Raw genomic sequence first — 21904 nt, forward strand, 5'->3', positions numbered from 1 at the left:
GTTCGGAGAAAAGAAGGCTCATTGCTCTCGTTGCTGTCTACAGCTTCCTCCGGAGGGGATGTCGAGAGAGGGATGCTCATCTCATCTCATCTCATCTCCCTGATGTCCAGTAGCTGTCTCAGTAGCTGTCTCAGGATCGCAGAATGGTTTGGATTGGAAGGGACTTTAAAGATCATCTAGTTCCAATCGCCTTGCTGTGGGCAGGGACACCTTCCACTAGACCAGGCTGCTCAGAGCTATGGATATGTGGGAATGATTCAAAGCTGCACCAGGAGAGGTTTAGACGGGACGTTAGGAAGCATTTCTTTACCAAGAAGGTGGTCCAAGACTGGAACAGGCTTCCTGGAGAGGTGGTCAATGCCCTGAGCCTATCAGTGCTTAAGAGGCATTTGGACAATTCCCTTAATAACATGCATTAGCTTTTGATCCTCCCTGATCTGGTCAGGCAATTGGACCAGATGATCGTTGTAGGTCCCTTCCAACTGAGCTATTCTGTTAATTTCATTTTGTTTCACCATTAAAGAGCTTATGCTCAATCCCCAGGGTTAGAGCAATTGATGTAAGACAGAGCTGGCATCTGGATGTGGCACTTGCCACACATCTTGCCTTTTTACATATGTTTTCCCTGTCTGTCCCTTGTCTGGAGAGGTTCCTTCCAATTGGTCTTGGGGCAAAGGTGACTATGATATCCTGGTCTGCATTTGATGTAGTGTTGCCAGCAGGTAGGGGGAGCTGCTACTTTCCCTCTACTCAGCACTGGTGGGGCCATGCCTGGAGTGCTGGGTACAAGAGGGCATGTGGACATACTGGAGTGAGGCCAAAGAAGGGTCACAGCGGTGGTTAAGGGACTGGAGCACCTTACATATGAGGAAAGACTGAGAGAGCCGGGACTGTTTAGCTTAGAGAAGAGAAGGCTCAGGGGGCTCTTATTAATGAATATAAATACCTGAAAGGAGGGTGCAAAGAGGATGGAGCCAAGCTCTCTTCAGTCATGCCCAGTGACAGGACCAGAGGCAATGGGCACAAAGTGAAACACAGGAGGTTCCACCTGAACATCAGGGAACACTTTTGTCACTGTCAGAGTGACTAAGCACTGGTACAGGTTGCCCAGAGAGGTTGTGGGCTTTCCATCCTTGGAGATAGTCAAAAGCCATCTGGACATGATCCTGAGCAATCAGCCCTAAGAGGGCTCTACTTTAGCAGAGGGTTGGACAAGGTGGCTTCTGGAGGTCCCTCCCAACTCCAGCCATTCTATGGTTCTGTGATTTTCTTTCCATTTCCAGGACTGGTGTTTCAGGAAATACTTGGGAAAATAACTCTGCTCTGGCTTCAAAGGGCAGTCACAGCACCACTCATGTGCCGACTGTCTCTTCTAACCAGCCACAGGTCAGTTCATATTGCTAACCAGTGCAAAATGGGTTTTGTTATTTGGCTGGGTTAGTGTTGTTATATGGCAGTAGCTTGGGTCAGCTTGCCAGGGAAACAAGTTACTGCCAGAAGCTGTGCAGAACCAGCATGTGACTGGGGAGTGCTCAGAGTTATATCTTTGATGAAATTTAGCTGGTTGTTATCTCCTCAGTGTCACTATGCCATTCACCTTTTCAGTGTTTCATCCTTGCAAGAGAATATCCTCAACTCCTTAGCATATCTTCAGAGACTTGAGAGGAGAGATCTTATAAATGTAGCTGTTGGAGCAAGATGCAGCAGACTGCTGCGCAGTGGCTCTTCTAGGGCTGAAGGATTTGAGGGGTCAGCTGCTAGAAAAATGCTGTACAAGATCTTACTAATTTGTATCATATTTAGCAGTTGTTGAAGGTTTGCAGTCAAAAGAGAACTGTTTGTAGGGAAAGAAGTAGGTTTCAGCCTAGCTTTCTCTTTTAGCATTTTCTGTGAGGGGTTTGAATGTTTCCATCAGTCTTAATAGTGATTTACTTAATACCTAATAGTCCTGGCTTTGCCTTTGTCACCTATGCTTTTATTGTCTGACTTGATTGTGGCTGATTTTTTATGATTCAACCTCTTCAAGTGTTTTATACTATGGTAATTTGGATTGCATAGTTCTTAGCATTTCTGCTTTCCTTATATGTTAAAAAACTTTAAAAATAAATATTAACATTTTATGTAGTACAAAAAAATTGTTAATGTTTTGTTACATGTAAATCCATTTTTTTTGGTATTTGTGTTTCCATTCTTCTGTTTTCAAGAAATACGAATTAAAGGATTATGACTAATGTTAATACCAGAGAAAAGAAATTATATGTGGGGTTTTTTTTTATTCTTCACATAGTAATTTATATTAGACCAAAAGCTTTTAAACTGTTCTTTTGGTGTCAAAAAGAGAGAAATCTTTTCAACATGCATGTTCTTGACTCTTAAATTTGTTGTTTTCATGATAAGCAGGACTGTGCAGGGCTGTAAACATCTTGCTCTTTTTCTGATTGCTGCTTTATTGGTGAATCACAGCAGATGGTAATATGGAAGTGAGAATTGCTCTGATGTTCTGTTTTCTTCTTCTATAGATTATATAGCTTAAGCCGCTAGATGTGAAATTATTCTGGTTCTTTCTTTAAGGTCAGTTTTGTATCTTGTTCTGTCCTCATTTCATCATTTATGTAATTAGTGACAGTGCCAGTGCAGTTCTGCTTTGCTGTAGTCCTGGGCATCCTCTCTTTATCTTAGTCTGCATCTTTGGTGTTTTTAATATTAAATTACGATTCTCCTCTAGTATTGTGAAAATTCAGGAAAGGCTGAAAAGTAATGTTAAATATACTAGGATCTTCATTGCATTGAAAAATTTTATTGGATTTAATGTATTGGTTTGGCTCAAAGGTCACCCATAGTTCTTGTCAAAGGAGACTGACAAAATGCAGGAGGAATAAATTAACCCCTTTGTGCAAGTCTGGCAAGTCTGTAACTCATCTTTGTCCAGTGCCACGTATGTTCTCAGAGCCTCACAGAAAGACAAAATATTTTTTGCCGCCTCACAGAATTGCGATAGTTCACAGCTTATTACTTGCTAATGACTGAAGCCAAAAGCATTATTCTTAGCTATCAGTGATTGTGTTCACTTTTTTTTTTTTTTTTTTTTTTTTTTTTTTTTTTTTTTTTTTTTTTTTTTTTTTTTTTTTTTTTTTTCTGTGAGGGGGAAACATGAGTAGAAGGGAATAATATATTCCTACCAAGGGAGATTTTTATCTTTAGGCAGTGAATTCAATTTCAGGTCTCCTATAGAAATAAGATTAATCCCATCTGGAAGGGAAAAGTGCTATGCTATATAGGAGAAATGACTGCAGGAATGTAGTACTATCTCTGAATGGTGGGTGTATTTTCTGTGATTTTGTGCTGACAGCTTTTAAAAACGCTCTGCAACTAAGTGCTTTTTTTCCCCCAAGTCTGTGTGACCATGCATCCAGGTCCTCAGACTTCAAATTTAATTTTTACTCTGAAATGAAACTTGTATGGAAACTGGTAGTTTTGAGCTTTCATTACGTGAAATCTCATCTTATCTACAAGTAGTAAAACTCCAGTCTGATTCTGCAAGCGCTTAAACTGTGTTCTTATCTTCAAGAGCACGAGTGTTTCCATTCAGCTCTGTGTTTCTTTGTTGGACAGGGGCTTTGTTCTGTTTTAACATGTGATTCAAGATATTTAGTGGTTGCATTTCCTGTTGCTGGAGAGATTTATGTTTACTTCTGAAGTACCACAGTTGATAAAATTCTTAAAAGAGCAAATATGGCAAATGTCTTAGCATTGCTTGTCCACAGCTTTTCCTTTACCTACACTGTACCATATGCAGCTCTAATTTTTGTTTCTGGGCCCCCCTTCTATTTTGTTAGTAATTCTTTGTTATTTAGTTTATTTGTAATGCTTAATATTGTGTACAGTGAAGCTGCTGAAATGCTGGAAGGGGTAGTTGATGAGCTCTTTCCTCCACATGCGTTACACAGACCTGAGATCTACAAGCACAACTTTTGTTTTTAAGAGGTGAACACCTCGAGAAAGAAACAGCTTCACGTTAGTCTTTTTAATATGTGGATTCAGTACCTCCTCCCCACATTCACAATCACAAAATACAACATGTGCCATTTTCTTAGTGCTGGGCCAGTGGTTTTAACAGCGTAAGGACTTGAGGCCTGAGCTTAGGGAGTACTTTTGTTAGCTTTGTTTGGTTTTCTGCTTCAGGCAAAAGTATGTGTGGGTTTTGGTTTTCATTTGGTTTGGTGTTTTGTTTTGTTTTGTTTTTTGTTAGACAAATACTGATGGCAGTGGAATTAAGTTAAAGCTACTTCAGAAACTGAAAATTACAAAGTAAAGATCAACTCTCACATATAAGGTGAATTTAATGGGGTTCAGAAAAAATTGGGATACTCAGTCTGTCTCCTGTAAATGAAAGGATAAAATCTAGTATGTGAAAGTGCTTGTAACGTTAATTTGGTTAGATCAAATTGTTCTGATTGCTAATTTACTGAGAATTTAAATGGGTATTGTCTTTTGAGCAGTGAAGTTTGGGTAAGCTAAGTATGCAGGATTTAAAAGACTGCAAGTGCACGGTTCCCTATACAAGTCTTTTGTGCCATGTATATACTGATTAAGATGCTTTTCTTTGTGCAAGAAAGAAGGGAAGGGGGACATTATGTGGCAGAGCTGAACACTGTACACTAATCCAGATCTCAAAAGAGAATAAAAAGGTGATTGGAGCAACTGCAGCTCTGGCACCTGTAGTGGCTCGCTGGAATCTGAGCCATTACCAAAGCTATCTGTAAGATTTTACACATCTAGTTGATTTTACTTCTTGTTGTTGAATACTTAGAATGAAGGTAAAATTGCATTTTAAACTGTTCCACAAGTGCCTCTCCTTCATACATCATTGGAGCAGAAACCTGACTCTTGAGCATTACAGCTCAGGTTTTTACCACTTGAGCTATGGGACTGACAACCCTAATTGGTAGCAGGAGAAGACTTATTCCCTGAGGGCTGAAAAAGGAATATGCTGCTGGCGCCATGTGTTGAGCCTGGGTGTGGGGGAAGGTAAGGAATAAATGAGATAATTAGGAGTTTCTACTTTGTAATCTCCATGGAACTGGAAATATCAGTATTTTACTTGCTGAGGTAGGAAAACAAGCAAAAGGGAATGAAGTGAAGTAACATTTTTTAAAAAAATTACTGTATACCTGGGATTGGATCACAGAATGGTTTGTTCTGTTCTTATGTACATCAGCGTAGTTCATTTGGTTGCTAGACACTGCACTGTGTCAGCATAAGCAAGCAGTTGCTGGCCAGGCTGTGGGGTATTCAGCCTGCAAGTCTCAGGTATCAGGCCACAGTCTGAATTGTTGCTGCTTTTACCATGATCTATTTATACACTGCTCCTGAAAGCCAGTGCTTACACTTCATATAGGACTTTATAGAGTATGGAAGTATTTGCCATTGATTGAAACAGCAGAGTTTGAGGTAGTTTAAATGTGCTGATTGTGCAGTTAATTGCTACAGGTCACTGGCTAGGGCAAAAAAAGTCTTATTTATGGTACCATGAATATTTGGGTGGGGAGTGAAGAATTCAAGCAAATAATTAATCCAGGATTTTTATCGTTCTTTCTTTTATTTATTTTTTTAAAAATCCACACACTTCACAGTAGCACTTTTCTCTCTTTCCCACCTTCTAAAGATTCTTCTTTGTTACATTTAGTGTGAAATTATGTTACTGAAACTTGACATTGTATGCCTCTTTAATTCTTTTCCTTGGACTCCTTCCCACTGTTGGAGGTGTATATTAGATGTTGCTATTCGTTTGTCAGTACCTTCTCCTTAGCATGTTGATGTCTGCAAAATAAATCAGGATTCTGCTCCTCAAACTCTACTTGAAAGCTGAAATGACATTGTTCCACTTTTCCCCATTTTATATGGGTATATTAGTAGCAAAGATCTTCACATGCCTTTATTTAAAACTCCTTCTTTGTGTCGAGCACATCATGTGTTTCAGCCAGACCACAGGCTGCTCCATAGTTGTTGTTGTCCAGGGGTTTGAGTTCAGCCCTCGGGGGCTGGAGTCAAGCTCACCTCCACGCAACCTTCATGGGTTTTTAATATTAATTTGTCACTTTTAAGCTACTCAGAATTACTTCTATGTAGTCTTCCAGGCTTGAGAGAGAGGATATACTTAGAATTTTCTTTTGCAAGTCTGTGTTTTTATCCCAGTGTGTTCCTTGTTTTGTTCTAGCAATGGAGCTCTTAGCTGCTTTGGAGGATTCTTTTAATTAATTAGTGTTGAAAAAAATTAGCAAAAAATTATTTTGTTGCAATTTCTTTTTAGGGAATCAGTGGTAACTGTAATCTAATATACACAACTGTTAGGCTGTCTTTAAGACTGCAAGTGAGGAAAATGAAAGTAGTTACTATGCTAATATTGTAGGGGTGGGTGGTTGCTCTTTTTAATTGATGCACAGACTGAAAATATCTAGTGCAATTTGCTTCATTCAAGTATTCCTGCATTATAAAGTTGCATTTTCTACAATATCATGTTTTGGGCTTAAAATTTCAGATGCTTTAGAACTATCTCTGATGAGAAAGTTTGTGTAACAACAATTAAAAATGGAAGGAAAATATGGAAACATGCTGGATGAATGCTGAAGGGGGTTTCCTTCTTCCATTTTCCTTTAGTAAGGTCAAAGTTGTGGGGTTTTTTAATGATTCCATTCCACTCATAATTTTATAGAAAAGCCTTTTTACTTCACTCTCTTCTTGCCTATTGGTAAATTGCTACATCAACAAGGTGATCTGTCTGACATACAAATACCTGATATTTCAAATCCGATAATAAAGATTAAGCTGATATATCAGGTATGTGGCCTTTGGAATGGTATGAACTTCTTATGATTAATTCTGTTATATTTATTTAACATATTTTGTCTTCATTTAGGTAGCATCTTAGATAGAAGACAAAAAAAAAACCCCAAGAGACTATGTTCAGCTTCTTCCGAAAAAGTCAAGAATCAAAGAAGGTTACAGTGCCAGAGAGAGAAGCAGATGGATTTGTTATTGTGGGTAAGTGGTGCTTCTGTCTAAAATGATTCTTTCTCCTTTAAAATGTCAAAGTTTCTCTGAGATGCTCAGACCAAATGAAATGTTAAGAGAAGCCGTGATAAAAACTGTTCAGTATTCTTACTTTTCCTGAAGAAGTTAATTTTCCTAGTCTCCTCATTTGGACTAAACAGCTGAAGTTTTATTTACATAGATCTGAACTATGTTCAAGAGCACTGAAAATGTTGTTTCCTATTTTCCTCTCATACTCTGAGCAAGGAGAATTTATGTCCTCACAAAACAAGAAAAGTTAAAGTTTAGGATTCCAGCTTTATGATTAGAGTTGTGGCAAGAGAGTATCTTACTGCAGTTATTAAAGGACTGGCTTTTTTCAGGTTCCTTCCATTTCATTTTACACTCAGACTTTCTATACTGGAAGCCAAGAATCTGGGAATTTCTGGTCATGGGAAATATAGATGTTCTGTCTCAGAATCTGACTCTTAGTTTGATAAAAATTAAGCAGTTTAGAGTTTTCAAAGTTGTCTTGTTATTCAAAAACTTATCTGAACTGTAGTCTCCTGTGAATTAACTAAATTTGCAGCTTTGATCAAGCTCTTTCACAGTTTTGCAGGATGGTTCAAGCAATAAAAAGTTCATTGCTGTCATGCTGAAACTGATCCTTTTCTTTTTCCTCTTTTGAAAATATGTTTTCCTCTTTGGGAATCTGTCATCATCAATATTCAACTTCCGCAGCTCTGATTTACTGACTTATTCTTGTCAGGAATCTTACAGTGTTTCTCTGTTTAAGTGTTACTTCTTGAGCATTTTCAAGTTACAAAACCCTCTAGATTATCAAAGTCCAACAATATGAGAGACAATTGGAACTCTTCCTGAGGAGAACCGAGATTTTTTTGTAATAGGTCTCCATTAAAACAATTCTGTTTTCATATCTGTGACTGTGTTGTCATTCTTAATGGCTTGTACTAGATTTTGTTCATCTGCACTGGTTTTGATGGCTACATCAAGTCACTCCAACACTTGCATCACGTAAGGGTGAAAGGAGTCACATTGTTGTCCCCCAAAAGTCCTGAGACCATTTTAGCATTTCAGTTTCTGTGACAGGCAGAGTTCTGCACCCTAATGTTTCTGTGTCCCACAATTGCTGGTTCTGATTCTGTATTCAATTTAGCTTCATTCCTTTTTCCAGAAATGCTGTCAGTGACTATTTAAACTTTGTTCACAAAATTCACATTAAATTAATCTGTTTAATATAAACTTAAGAATGATCAATTTTGCTTGAGTCTTCTCTTATTTTTTTCTATTAATTATTATTTTTAACTTCAGACAGAAGTTAATTTAGCAATCTGCAATCAAATAGACTGTAAGTTTCATCCTGACTAACTTTTACTGGGCAAAAGAGCTGCCATCAAGCTTATCAGTGGAACATATCACTGTCTTGCAAGATGGATGTACCTGCAGAATTGTGGGTCAGCACTTAAGCAGATACTTATCTAGAAGGGGCGTTTTTGTCTACGAATGGTGTCAGTGGGAAAAAAAAAACCCAAACCACATCACTTAGCTATTCTGTTAGTTACTTCTTTATTACTCAGAGGGAATGTTCTGAAGCCTTTTCAAACTTTGGTGTCAAATATTCCAGAATACTAACACTAAATATCTTTAACACATCTCAGCAGGATATTTATAGGACCAGTACTGTGAACACTACTGTGGGCAGTGAGCACTCTTGAAGGGAGCGAGAATTTTATGTCTTACATTTTAAGTCAGTTCCTAAACCCAGTATTTCATTACGTTTAAGAAATTATATGAACCTTTTTAACATATAAGAGCAAGAAGCCTAGTTCACTGATATTCTGTGGACATGGGAGGAAGTGCTTTGCCTTCTTCCTGGAGAAAGAAGAGGAAAAATATATCCTGAGGGGACACCTGCTTCTGATTCCCACTGTTGTGGTCAGGAGAGCTTGTCTATGACAAATCCCTTGCAAGATCCTTCACATCATGCACTGCTGATAAGAGCATCCAGGAGTCTTACTGCAAGTTTAAATGGGACTGATCAAGAAAGAATAAAATGCCTTTTTCATTCAAGCATGAATGAAGTCTATTCTCTAATGAATGTAGTGAGACTACTGATCATCAAAATTAAATGTAGATGATTGTGTGATTTACCTAACAATATTTAATTATTTTAATCTTTTTGCATAATTTGATATTTGAAAAAGAAGGACGTAAGTTCAATGCTTTACTGAGAAAGATCCACCAGAGCCATTGCCCTGTCAAATCCTGAAGATCTGCAGTTTTTTTCTTTTTTTTATCATAACTTCTCCATGTCTTGTTATATAGTGCTATATTTTAAATCTACTTTTACTTGTAAACTATCAATGCAATTGGAAATTCAATACCTGACTAGAAAGATGAGTCATAAAAACAGCGTAAGCAACAAAACCAACTTTACAGTGTAGTAGCTGAAAGAAATTCTCAATTTTAGCTTTTGGGGCAAATATTGCATGTGAGGGAGTCAAGAAAAAAATCATTCATAATTCTCTCTCTACCAAATAAATGTAAAATATAATTTTCTACCAGGGATTAAAGCATTTTTATGTCTAACTACCAATTCACTTATTTTCTGGTTATTGGTCATCTCATCTCTTCATGAAGCTGTAAAAGTGGTGCTTGTTCTGTAACAAGCAGAACTATTATTCTGAAACAGAAAAGAGGCTCATGAAATAGGCAAAACACATGCAGTTGTTTTTGATCAAGTGGAGATATATGAAAAAATATTTCAGAGGTTTTCCTGATCATCATAAATTGTTTTTATGTTAACATTCTGAATGCCAGAATTAAGAAAACAAGTAATTTTTCAGTTAGTTTGGGCATCTTGGGGAGTAGTATTTCTTAAAGAATTTCTCAAGTTTTGTGGCTTTTGTAATATAAATTTCAACCTACCATTCATTCTTACTGTTGCTAGCCACAGAGAAAAATATGTATTTAATGCTAGCTTTTGGGTTTGGCACATGCTAAAAATCTCCCATCAATCTCAAAGATCCACAGGACTGGTAGTCCAAATTGCAGTCTAAGTTCAGGAACTGAAAAACTGAGACAGCAGTGCTGCTTCCCACGTGTGTTTGGCAAGATGGTCAGAAACTCTGCAAACATCCCCGTGGTGCTGATGGTTCCACAGGGGTGGGTGGTGAGTGGTTTTTGCTTGAAGCAATGGAAAGATCATAGAATCATAGAACGGTTTGGGTTGGAAAGGACCTTTAAAGATCACCTAGTCCAGCCTGCCTCCACGTTCTTCAAGGCCCTGTGCAGCCTGACTTTGAACACGACTTTTCTGGGCAGCCTGTTCCAGTGTCTCATCACCCTCATCATAAAAAAGTTCAATAAATAACTGAAATCACTTAGAACTGTTATGTATGTCTTCCTTAGAAAATACTGATAGAAGTTAATTTTGTTTTCAGGTTTAGTTTAAGATCCTGATGTGCAGGGTCTTGTTTACTTTTCCAGAAAAATTTGAAGCAAGCCAGAGTGAGGGAAGCAGTAAGTGCTGATGGCTCCAGCAGGCAGGTGAGCCTGCAGCCAAGCGAGGGTGCCAAGAGGGCAGAAGCTGTCGAGCACTGAGGACACTGCAGTCCCACATTACCTGAGCAAGGACAACAGAGCACACCTGGTGACAGTGATCAGGGTCAGCCTGGAGTCCAGTGATAGCCAGACAAGTCCGCAGGGATTATGCAGATCTGAGGCCAGGCTGGGAAGTCCGGTCAGAGGGTTGTGGTCATCAAAGTCCACAGGCATCCCTGCAGGATGCCTTTGCCAAGGACCAAGAATGGAGGCTTTTCCCACAGCTCCTTGCCTGGCCCTGCTGGAGGTGCTCAGGCTGTGCTGTGTTCTGTGCTGGCTGTGGGTACAGACAGCCAAGGGCCTGGGCTGGGGAAGGGGCTGCTGAGACCCCCAGGGCACTTGGGGCCCAACAACCAGGATGGTTGGGTTGTCTCACAAGTCTCGGAACACAGTTCTCTGAGGAGCTCTTGATCTGATCCTTTGACCATGCCTGAGTTCAAGGCTTTGTTTTCTTGTAGCTTGTGTTTTAAAGGCCAATCACTTTCACGGATTTAAGAGTTATTGGGTTTTGTTTTGTTTCGTTTTCTCGAGGGGATCTTTTTACATTATATATTGGAATGAAGTAAATGTTTTGGAGAAAAGCTCAGTTGCAGATGCTGACAAATCTGATTTTGAGACATATTTAACTTCTCTTTCTTCCTTGAGCTTAGGACAGCTTTCTGTTTCACTTTTTTTAGATATAATGCATTTGAACTTTGGCTTTATTTTAAATGAGGTACTCGAACCTTCCTCTGATGTATTCAGTATCTATAGTATTTAGTTAATTCAGTATTATAATTCCTTCTTATGGGATCATCCTCATCTATAGGCAGGAGCATCCTCACTCATCTGTGAGGCTGTGAAAAGTATGTCTTAAATCCAGATGAATGTTTCCCTTTGTTAACTGCAGTTATATTGCAGAAGAACATCCTTAACAAATGGGAAGTCTTGTACTGAAGATACAAAAAAGTAAAATGGTCAACCCAAGTCAGCCTTTAGTTCTGGCAATCTGGACTCTTTTTCCAAAGACCAATTTTACATGTTTTACATGCATTTTACATACATTTCTCTCCAACCTGCAGTTTCTGTTTTGCCATGAATTTATTCTGTATGCCCGTAGTTTTTGGGGTGCTTTATATTGTGGAAAGAAGAACTGGATAAATTGCATATTTGAATTAAGGGACACCCCTCCTGTCACCTAACATGTAAAAAGGCAATAAGATCCTTACTGTTTCCATATTGATCTTAGTACTATAGATCTCTACATATTTTTTTTAAACTTCTTAAGGTTTGCTTCTGAGAGAAATGTGCAATTTTATAAATTTTCCAGAGTCTGTTATGAAAGGGAAATTTAATATACTGAGACTCCCAAATCAAAGGATTACCCCTGTACTAGTTTATTACAGCAAATCAAATGGTTTTCTGGTTTCTCCACTCTGCATACACACCTCAAAGATTAAATGCATTAAGAGGTTTGTAAAATCATAGCATTACTGCTGCTGTTTGTTTTTTAGGAGTCAGTAGTAATGTGTAGTAGATCCCTGTGAATCTCTACATTGTTTTTTCATTAATATTTAAGGAGTGTTTAGTGGTGCTATTATGGAAGGTTGGACTGCTGCAGTGTTTTAAAATATACTATTACATTAAAGAAATGCACAAGGCTTTGTGCCAGTTGGAAAAAAAGCAGTGTCTCAATGTCCTCTCACTTTCTGCATCAATGGACTTACATTATGGGGTTTTTATATAACAGGAAGAGCTTGTGTAGTTATTTCCAACCTTGCAGTTTTCAAATAATCAAGCTCCTATTTCATTATGTCGTTTGAGGTTAAAATATTTAATACTGACTTTATAATAATCTGAGATTTGGGGATATCTTTTAATATTTTTGTGTAAAGAATACTTTATATGTATCAGCCTGTGCCATTGTAAGTGAACACTTTTGATGCACACTAAGAAGTTACTCTAGTTAAAGTGACCTGTTTCCTGAAGTGCCACTTTATGGGTTTTATACTTAAAAATCGTTAGTAGCTCATTTGGGCATTGAATTTTACAGCCAGAGTTGATTGAAAAGGGAGGAGGAGGAATTCAGAAGAAACAGTCCCCTCCTGTTACTGATCCTTAGTTGCATAAGGAGGTAATGTCTCCCCTTCATTCAGTGATGAAGTCAAACTAATCCTCTTGGGGACTAATTTCGCACAAAAACAACCTGCGGTTTTCAGCGGTGCCGCTAGATGGGGATTTCCCTCGGATTCGGGGCTTGAAGGGCTTTGCTCTCCCCCCTTCACACACAAAAGTGCAGTAGTAGTAATTATCAGTACACCATTTGATTAGACTGTAGGTTTTCAACGGATTTATAAAAAGCTTTTTAAAGCCTAATATCAAATCTATAATGACATTCCAACCTAATAAAAACAATGAAGCTTGAAATGTTGACAGCATGTATCTAGATGTTGGCTTGTAATTCCTTCCAAACAGATCTGTTGAGGCCCATGTGGGACCTAAATAACACAAAGAAGTAAATTTGCATATTTTACAGCAGGGGGAAAAAACAGAATGCAGAAACATGAATAATTAGGAGCACAAGCTTCATGCTATATTAATACTGTTGAAAAGCATGTGTTGATTGTATTCTGAAAGCCAGTAGTGATTTGGTTGAGTGAACTCAGCATCTCTTATGCAGATTAAAGGATCTGGGTTACAGAACAACTGAAATTCATTGTTTTGCTGTATAAAGAGGTATATTTCTTAAAGGAAATACTTTTTTTTTTTTTCTTGGATTCTGTACAGCACAGGGAATCTTTTTTTTAATGCCTCATCAAAATATGTTTTTGTTGACAAATGACTGTGCATTTCTTCATTTACTTGTACTCTAGATTTTAAAAACAGTTCTCTCATCCACAAATCAGATGTTAGTATATTTAGCACTTTAGTATACATGACCTACTTATTTCTCTTTTTTTTTTTTTTTTCCCTTTCTTTCTTTCTGGGGCTTGAGCCACTGGAACACATTCATGATGCTTCCATGCTATGAATTTGATTATTTTTAAATTTGCAGAAATGCTCTTCTCAAAATGTTAGCATACAGGTCATTTTTTAATCTGAATAATAAAAATGGTTGTGTTGGCTTGTGTTGATTGCAACATAAGATGCATACCATACTTTTTATGACAGAAAAGGTTATTTACTTAAAAATGATATATAGTATTAAAAGTGATTTATTGTTTGCTTTGGCTGAATATTGTCTTGGCCCTTAGCTCACAAATTTTTAAAAAAGTTACCTGGTTTTGAACATGGACTCATGGGACGAGAAAAGAAAGAAGATGAAGACTTCTTGTTTAAGTTGTACAGCAGTTTTAATCCTGGAAAAATAAAAAAAAAAAAAGAATTATGTGCTGCTGTATTAGAGAGCTTGGGGCTTTAAGAGACAAAAATGCACAGCACCGAACACTTTAAATCTCTCTATTAAGAACATCTTCTTAATTCATAACCAAAGGAAGAAAATGGTAAAATGTACTAGTCTTCTTAGAAGTTGATGTAATTGTAAGAGGTTAAAGAGGCATCTGGCAAAAGGTTGTTTTGAGGTCACACATGCATCTGGCAGTTTGCTGCCAGCCCTCTAAGAAAATATTGGTTGGAGTTGCACTCCTGTTTTTCATATTAACTGCTTTCTGACTTGATATATAATGGTCACTTTCTACATATCCAGATCTCCAAAGTGGTCCTGAGAGGTTTGGTCCTACTGATTTTAAGTCTTGCAAATACTGATGGAAGTAGAATGTGCTTCAGTAAGAAAATCCTTTTTTTGCTAGAAATTTATTCTCAGAAAAAAATGAACATATTTCTTGGATGTGACTATTCTGCAACGATATATTTACATAGTTGATATAGTATTCTTTAATCTTTCTTATGGCAGAGTGATCATTTTTGGCACCTGGGTTCTGACAGTTTTGCTCCCATACATAGAAGTTCACTTTCTAGTAGCAGTGCCATAGTCTATTGGTCTGTATAGCATTCTTTAAACAATTTGAAGTTAAAATACAAGAAAGGAAAATACCTATTGCTTATTGTAAAAGTGAAGAAAAATACCAAAATGTGGTATAAAAGTATGGATTTTCAAGTGCTGGTTGTAAACTTTGTTTCCCAGAATATGCTGGTTATTAAGTCTCATTTAGAATTTAAAGTTCCTTTTTCTTTATGATGCAAAGAAAGTGGTTTGAAATGTGACAACATATTTTTAGCCCAAGTCTGATTTATCTATATAGGGTGGACTTAGAACTAGAGCTAACTGAAACAGAAGAGGTGAAAAATGTGTTACAGGAGTGCAAGTTGCTATTCTGGCAAGTGATAGATTCAGGTTGAAGTCCCTCTTTCAGCAATTTACAGCACACTTAGATGATCATTCCTTGAAAAGAGAGCCCGAGTCATTAGTTCATGCAATCACTACCTATCTGGTTGGAGTCATTCGGACTTCTACAGATGTTAGTCAATGTTAATTTTCTCTGAAGGAAATGTTGTGTTGAAGTGATTTTGCACACACCCCTCCCCATCTCCAGCAAATAAATTTTTTATACATTTTTCAGTGGAAGAAGAAGAATTAGCAAAGATACATTGTCTTGCTTATTTTTAATTAGATATTATAAAGAAACTTAAGGAGATTATGTTTTATGTTTCGCAAGTGCTTCAATTCAGTCACGTCATAGGCCTCAATGTGAAATAGTGACATAAGTGTAAGGCTTTTCCTTATAAAACGAAGGATGGCTTGTCACCTTGTGCATAAAGATGTGTTTTTCTTTAGCTGCTCCTTCTTGATATATTAGTTAAGCACCTTTCAGTAAGGACAAAGAAATTAAGAGATACAGGGGATTTATCCAGTCTCTTGTTTTGCCCTTCAGTGTTATGTCATCTGTTTCTGCCATAACACATCTTTGGAGCTTGCCAAAAATGTAACGTGCTTTCTGATCCCTGCTCACACAGCTGAATGATCTTCAGCTCTTACATCGTGCTTTTCCCCCACAAATGAGGGTGGTGTGGACTCAGTTCTGAAATTAACTCTCTTCCTTCAGTCCAAAAGAAGCATTTGCTCACAGCATTGACCATGACTTTCTAGCGATATTGTACAGTAATCATGGTTTGTGACCATGATGATTTCACTTTATGCTTTTTGTATCTTTTAGTAAATGATTCTAGTACTATTTCTATTTTCATGGGGATGTCCTTGTATGTAAGTGATAGTAAAAAATAAAAAAGAATGCAAAGACCTCCTAGAAGTAGTGGGCTGTATCATTCATGCTTTTTGTTTATCTGTTAGCACACACCACTTTGCTGTTAGTACAGTTACCCATAGACATCACAAGCTGTAATCCCATCCTCAATTCTGTTTAATTTGTTTCCTCAATTTACACATGGTTGTTTGCTACAAAAACTGTGTATAGGGCAAAAATTACAATGGATGGAAAGTCATTCAAAAGCTTAAGTTGGTTTCACTCAGGAATATTGGTATAGTGTGTGTGTTTCTCTGTCTTTCTTCTTCCCAGTGGTGAAGATAAATATGAGACTTCAAATTCATTCAGCAGGTGTATATAGTCTCTTCATTTTCTTATTGTTTTTGTCAGGGTGTCTTGGTGAAGTTAAGAGAATATGAAGTAGGTAAATATGGATTTGGTATTTTGTCTGTAAGAATACAAGTACAAACTGTAGAGAGGGCTCTCGTAATTGGAAGTATTAAGTTGTCGGTGGTGGGGCTCATTTGTTTTGGTGGTTTGGTTGGTTGGGTTTTTTGTGGGTTTTTGTTTGTTTGTTTGTTTTTCTCTTTCAATTACTCCCAGATTAAAGATGAAGTCTTGGAGTATGTAGTTGCTATTAAACATGTGCAGTATGCTATTTTTTCCAGTTAAATTGAGCAAGCTTCTTTAAAATGATCCAAAGTCTCAGACCTTTCCTGGAACAAAACAAAACAAAAATATTTTTGCTGTTAGACCATAGAATTCTAAATCTCTTTCCCCTGAGAGCTGTCTGGACCAGCAGTGTACTGCAGTTGTTCAGGAGTTGAAGCTCACAGTTTTCCTATTCTAGAGTGAATAAGGGAGAATAGCAATTTAAAACCCACAAGATTAATTTTGCCCTTCTTTCAGCTTGTATAAAATTTCAGATTTTTTAAGAGGGAAGGAATGGAACTTTATGGCTATTTCTTTGCCATTTTATTTTTCAATGGGAACTTGCCTACATAATTTCTTATGAATTATTTCATCCTTAGGTTTTGCAGAAGGGCAGGACTATGACTACAGAAGGTTTGATTTACAAAAGCATTAGAAAAGCTATTGTAGCAGAAAGCAGCCAATATTATCTTTAAAACATGGATATTAAATACACATACAAATGCACCCTTCATTAAGAGGCAAAATTGTGGGGAGGGTTTTTTTTTTTTGCTGAAACTGTTTTTTTTTACTACCCCACAAGTTATGTCAACATTGTTATAAAGAGATGCACAAAGAGCTTTCATTAGATTCATCCAGCTGAATATAAACTTCAGTTGGCTATACCAGCTCTTCTGAAAATTTACTTCTACTTTGCCACAGAGTGAACCAGAGACGAGACTCAGGAAAGAACAAGTAGTATTTTCCAACTCATGCACTATGTTTTTTAAAAATAGCAAAGAGTGAACCAAGAAGTAGAATTAAGCATTTCTGAAATTCAGGTTACAAAATCATATTTGCCTAAAATGACCCACTGCAAAAGCAGAGACCAGCAACAAGCTTGAATTCTTGGTATGCTGTGGAGCTGAAGTGTGTGAATCAAAGCACCATGCTTAAACACTCTGTCCACTTGATTCAAGACCAAAAGCTGAAGTTACAACATGTTCTTCTTGAAATATGTTTGGTGTGTGCTTGTGCTTATTCAAGCATTCATCCGAGAAGCAGGAGACCTCAAATTTAGTTCTACATAAGCTTAGTGCTGTCAGATGCACATCTTCCAGCATGGAAATCTAAAAGTCCAGTGAGAGGACTTCCAGTGTTTACATTGGCTGCACAGTGGTGCTACTTTAATAATGCAAGATGTAGGAGCTTCTCAGACACTGCATTAATCATTGAACTTCAGTGGCCTGAAAGTAAGAAAATGGGAATACTGATCTCTACTCTCTAGCCTGTGTGTGTTGTGGGTTTCTGCTTTTTTTTTTTCCCTAGAATGAAATGACTAAAGGTTTAAAAAACAAAGCGGCATGAAGAGACAGAGTGTGTTGCAAACTTTCAGGCATCAGGCTCAGACTCGTTCTGATTTGTTTTACCTCAGTCCCAGGCACTCTTTCCTTTTCGGGTGAACCAGGTCCAGCTTCAAAAGGAGGGGGAGAAAGGTGCCCCAAGCAAATAACATGTAGTTGACTGGGAGAGCTCCCTGTGGGAGCCAGGAGCCTGAATGCCATCAGACTACAGGGACCAGATCTCAGATCTGTTGTTTCTTGAGTGGGCCAGTTAAAGGGTGAGGTCAAAAGCAAGATCTGCTCTCCTTTTCCCTGGAAATTAAAACAAGTTCCATTGTGCCTGGAACGTGCAGTGGGAGATGTGAGGGGAAATGGGAATTAAGCTGCTTCCAGATCAGATCCAGAACACTGCTGCAGAAGTGACAGCTGATGAATTTAGATCACTAATGCATTCTGTGGCTTTTAAAACAGCTGCTTTCTTAGATTATTGTTTCAAGTATGCCTTTCCAGATCTCCTACCCATTCTAATCTTGTTGATAGCAAACTATGTATGCTGTGTGAAGATGAGTCGTGCTTTGTTATAATATGCTTTTCATTTTAAATAGCATAAGCAGCAGTCAAATTCTATACTTGCAAGTCTTTGCTATTAGACTAAATTACCTTCTTTGGAGTATTAAGAAACCATTAAAAGAAAGAAGGGAGGAAACTCAAGCAAAATAATTTGAGGATCATACTTTTGAGTGATATTCAACTTATCACAGCCATGAATGCATTCACTGTCCATCAAAATTTGAGTTAAAAAAGCCCTATTTTGTTGCTGGGTGTTGTGTTGCAGGCACAGCTGTTTGGTGGAAGAGGGTGCATTTTGTCTGTGAGTGTTCTTTCTGCCGGCTTAGTGATCCAGTGGGCATGGATCCCCAGTCCCCCAGGAGGCTGACAGTGCTGGTTGGTAAAACAAATGTGATCTTCTTCTATGTAAAATATTAGGATCACGTAATCACAGAATATGTTGAGTTGGAAGGATACCAACAAAGTTCATCAAGCCCAACTCTTAGTCCTGCACAGAACCATCCCCAAGAGTTGTACAATGTGCCTGAGATTATAATCCAAATGCTCTTTGAACTCTGTCAGGCTTGGTGCTGTGACCACTTCCCTGGGGAGCCTGTTCCAGTGCCCAACCACCCTCTGGGCAAAGAAGCTTTTTCTAATATCCAACCTAAACCTCCCCTGGCACAATTTAAGGCCATTCCCTCAGGTCCTGTCACTGGTAACCACAGAGAAGAGATCAGTGCCTGCCCCTCCTCTTCCCCTCAGGAGGAAGCTGTAACTGTAATGAGGTCTCCCCTCAGTCTCCTCTTCTCCTGGCTGAACACACCAAGTGACCTCAAACGCTTCTCTTACATCTTCCCCTCAAGGCCCTTCACATCTTCGTTGCCCTCCTTTGGACTCTTTCTAATAGCTTAATCTTTCTTATATTGTGGTGACCAAAGCTGCACACAATATTCAAGGTGAAGCTGCACCAGTGCAGTTGAATTTCATATGGTTGGTGATTGCCCAGTCCTCTAATTTGTCGAGATCTCTCTGCAGGGCTCTCCTGCCTTTGAGGAAGTCAACAGCTCCTCCCAGTTTTGTATCGTCTGCAAACTTGCTTAGTATTCCTTCCAGTCCTGCTTCCAAGTAATTTATGAAGATGTTGAAGAGCACAGGGCCCAAGATGGAGCCCTGTGGAACCCCACTAGTGACAGTTCACCAGTCTGGTGTCACCCCAGTCACTGTTAACCTCTGTGCTCGACCCGTAAGCCAATTGCTCACCCACTACGTGGTCTTTTTATCCATCTGTGTGCTGGACATTTTGTCCAGGTGGATATTGTGAGAGACTGGATCAAAAGCTTTACTGAAATCCAAAAAGATCTCATCAGCTGGCTTCCCTTGATGAACTAGGTAAAATAAAACCTTTTAGTAAAAAAGGAAAACTTTAAAAACTGTCCAGCAAATTGGGATTTCATGTTTGACTATAAGGAATTATTGAGAAATTCAGATTAGAAAATGTTTTATAAATTTTATTTGCCTGCATATTGCTTTTTTTAAAACCTGAAGCCCTCAGTAGTGCTGAGGAAGCTGGTTTAAGTGTTTTCAGGCCCACAGTGCAATAGTGTTTGACTTCTCTTCATTGTTATACTCCTGAGCTAATCTGTCTTGCAGTGTTAGGGTTTTTTTGCAGTCTTCTGTTTTAAAACAAAAAGGCAAAGCTAATTTTTTTTCTTTTTTAAAGACTCCCCTCCCACCCAATTTCTTGCTATATCTTTTACAGGTTAAGCAATACAGGCTCATACCTGCTTAATGTCAGCAGGGATCTTTCAGCTGCACATCTTACACACTGACCTTCGTAACAGATAATCTTGAGCAAGAAATTTTTTCCTTTCTAACTCTGATGAAACAGATGTAAAGCTAAGGATGTCTATGTTATTTTGTGTTCTTATTTCAGAAGGTGTGATATGTGTAAGTGGTCTTGTCTACTACTTCCTCTCTCACTTTTTTTCTACCCTCTCCCTTGGATCAGTGAAACTTCTGAATCCTCTGGGTTTATATTTCTTTAAGTCTTCAGCACATTCCTGGCAGCATAAGCCATCTGTTTGCTTACATTCTGTAGCTAAAGTCAATGAACTTCTTGTGCAGGGAATGAATTATGAAGTTAAGACATTTCTGGTGAGAACATGTCTAGGCACTTTTGATCTTGACTCTGGAGATCAGGCTTAACATGGGGTGCAAATGAACGCACTCTGAGAGACTCTTGTTTTAAACTCTCTATTTTCATTCTACTACTGATGACTTTCCTCATGTAGACCCTCTGTTAATTTTGCCAGCTGGAGAGTAACCAACACTTAATTTTGTTGTCTGTCTGTGTGACCTAAAGTAGCATAAGTGCTCTGATGTGATACCTGCAATGTTAAGGAGCAGTTGATTGATGTAGTGATTCAGGAGTCCAGTCTATTCTGCTCTTTTGATGGGATTGATCCATGTGCTATGCTGACATGCTGCAAGCAGAAGATGTTGGCTGGTATACTGTGGGGGTATTGTTTGACTTTTCCATTTAGCTTTACTTTATGTCTAGTATGCTTTTTATTACCGTGAAACCACCCAGAAGAACAGAACCAGCGTTGAAAGAAGCAGGCGGTTTTTGAGAGGTCAGGATTTTAAGTGTATTTTTTAAGATAACTAAATAGATAAATGCTATATAAACTTCCCCCAGAAATTATCTGAAGGTCAGAACATAATGTTGCGTGGTCCTTGTCCTTCTTTCTTCCCTCTAAAATAACAGCAAACTCATATTCTGAATTATAAATTGAATGTGTATGAAACCTAGTTGTGAAGTACAGTGTGCAGCTAATCAGGATAAGTAATGTGACCCTCACTGCTTTGGAAACATGCTGAAATGCAAGTCAAGCAGAGGCAGAAATATCCTGAAGTCCATTTACTTTTGCCAGTTGTTAAAATCCTATCTGCTTTTAGATATTTCCTGCTTCTGACGTATTTATTATCAAGAGACAGATAGAAGACTCTTGGCTTATAGATTTGATGGGCAAAAAGATATCAAAAGGAAGAGCTTTCTATAATCTTACACTCCTCATATTCTAGTGCAAAGTTATTTTTCTTCTTAAATGAAAAGATCTTATTTGTACACATTACTATACACCCTAAAGCTAACTGTGGTGAAGTCTTTCTAAAGCTGTGGTGAAGCAGTTCAGGAACAGTTTGTAAATTCCCTTGAAACCTTTGGGATGAGTTTGTTTGGGGTCGTGTCAGTGGCCTTCCTACTTTCCCAAGGTGGATTTATATATAATTATTTTTGTTGATAAAACTAAGGTTCTTGCCAGTGAGCATAGTTCATGCTATAGTCGTGGTGGAAGCGTTTGGTGGTTTTAGATCTTGATGTAAACTTTGTAAATAGATCAAATAAATGCAGTTTGAAGAAACAGCATTGCGGATGGCGAGGGGGCTTAGTTATAGGGTTTTAGTTTATTGTAAACCAAATGTCTGGTTACTTTTTCTTTCCCTTTAAGTTCTGTCCCTCTTTTA

General features: G+C 38.1%; 1 protein-coding gene across 4 annotated transcripts in view; it reads left to right on the forward strand.

Moving 5' to 3' along the window:
- The window catches only part of UMAD1 (UBAP1-MVB12-associated (UMA) domain containing 1), a 77374-nt gene that overhangs the window by 485 nt on the left and 54985 nt on the right, over positions 1–21904 (forward strand). For 2 of the 4 annotated variants that reach the window (XM_027910946.1, XM_027910938.1), the window contains 2 exons: positions 1284–1386; positions 6917–7041. In XM_027910946.1, the coding sequence (XP_027766747.1) occupies positions 6960–7041 (82 nt within the window). In that variant the 5' untranslated portion in view covers positions 1284–1386; positions 6917–6959. The remainder of the gene's footprint in view (positions 1–1283; positions 1387–6916; positions 7042–21904) is intronic. The other 2 variants (XM_027910954.1, XM_027910961.1) reach the window with 1 other exon arrangement.

The sequence above is a fragment of the Empidonax traillii genome, unplaced genomic scaffold, assembly GCF_003031625.1.
Source record: "Empidonax traillii isolate 1590-97213 ecotype Southwest subspecies unplaced genomic scaffold, ASM303162v1 scaffold30:size3273891, whole genome shotgun sequence".
Taxonomy (NCBI): domain Eukaryota; kingdom Metazoa; phylum Chordata; class Aves; order Passeriformes; family Tyrannidae; genus Empidonax; species Empidonax traillii.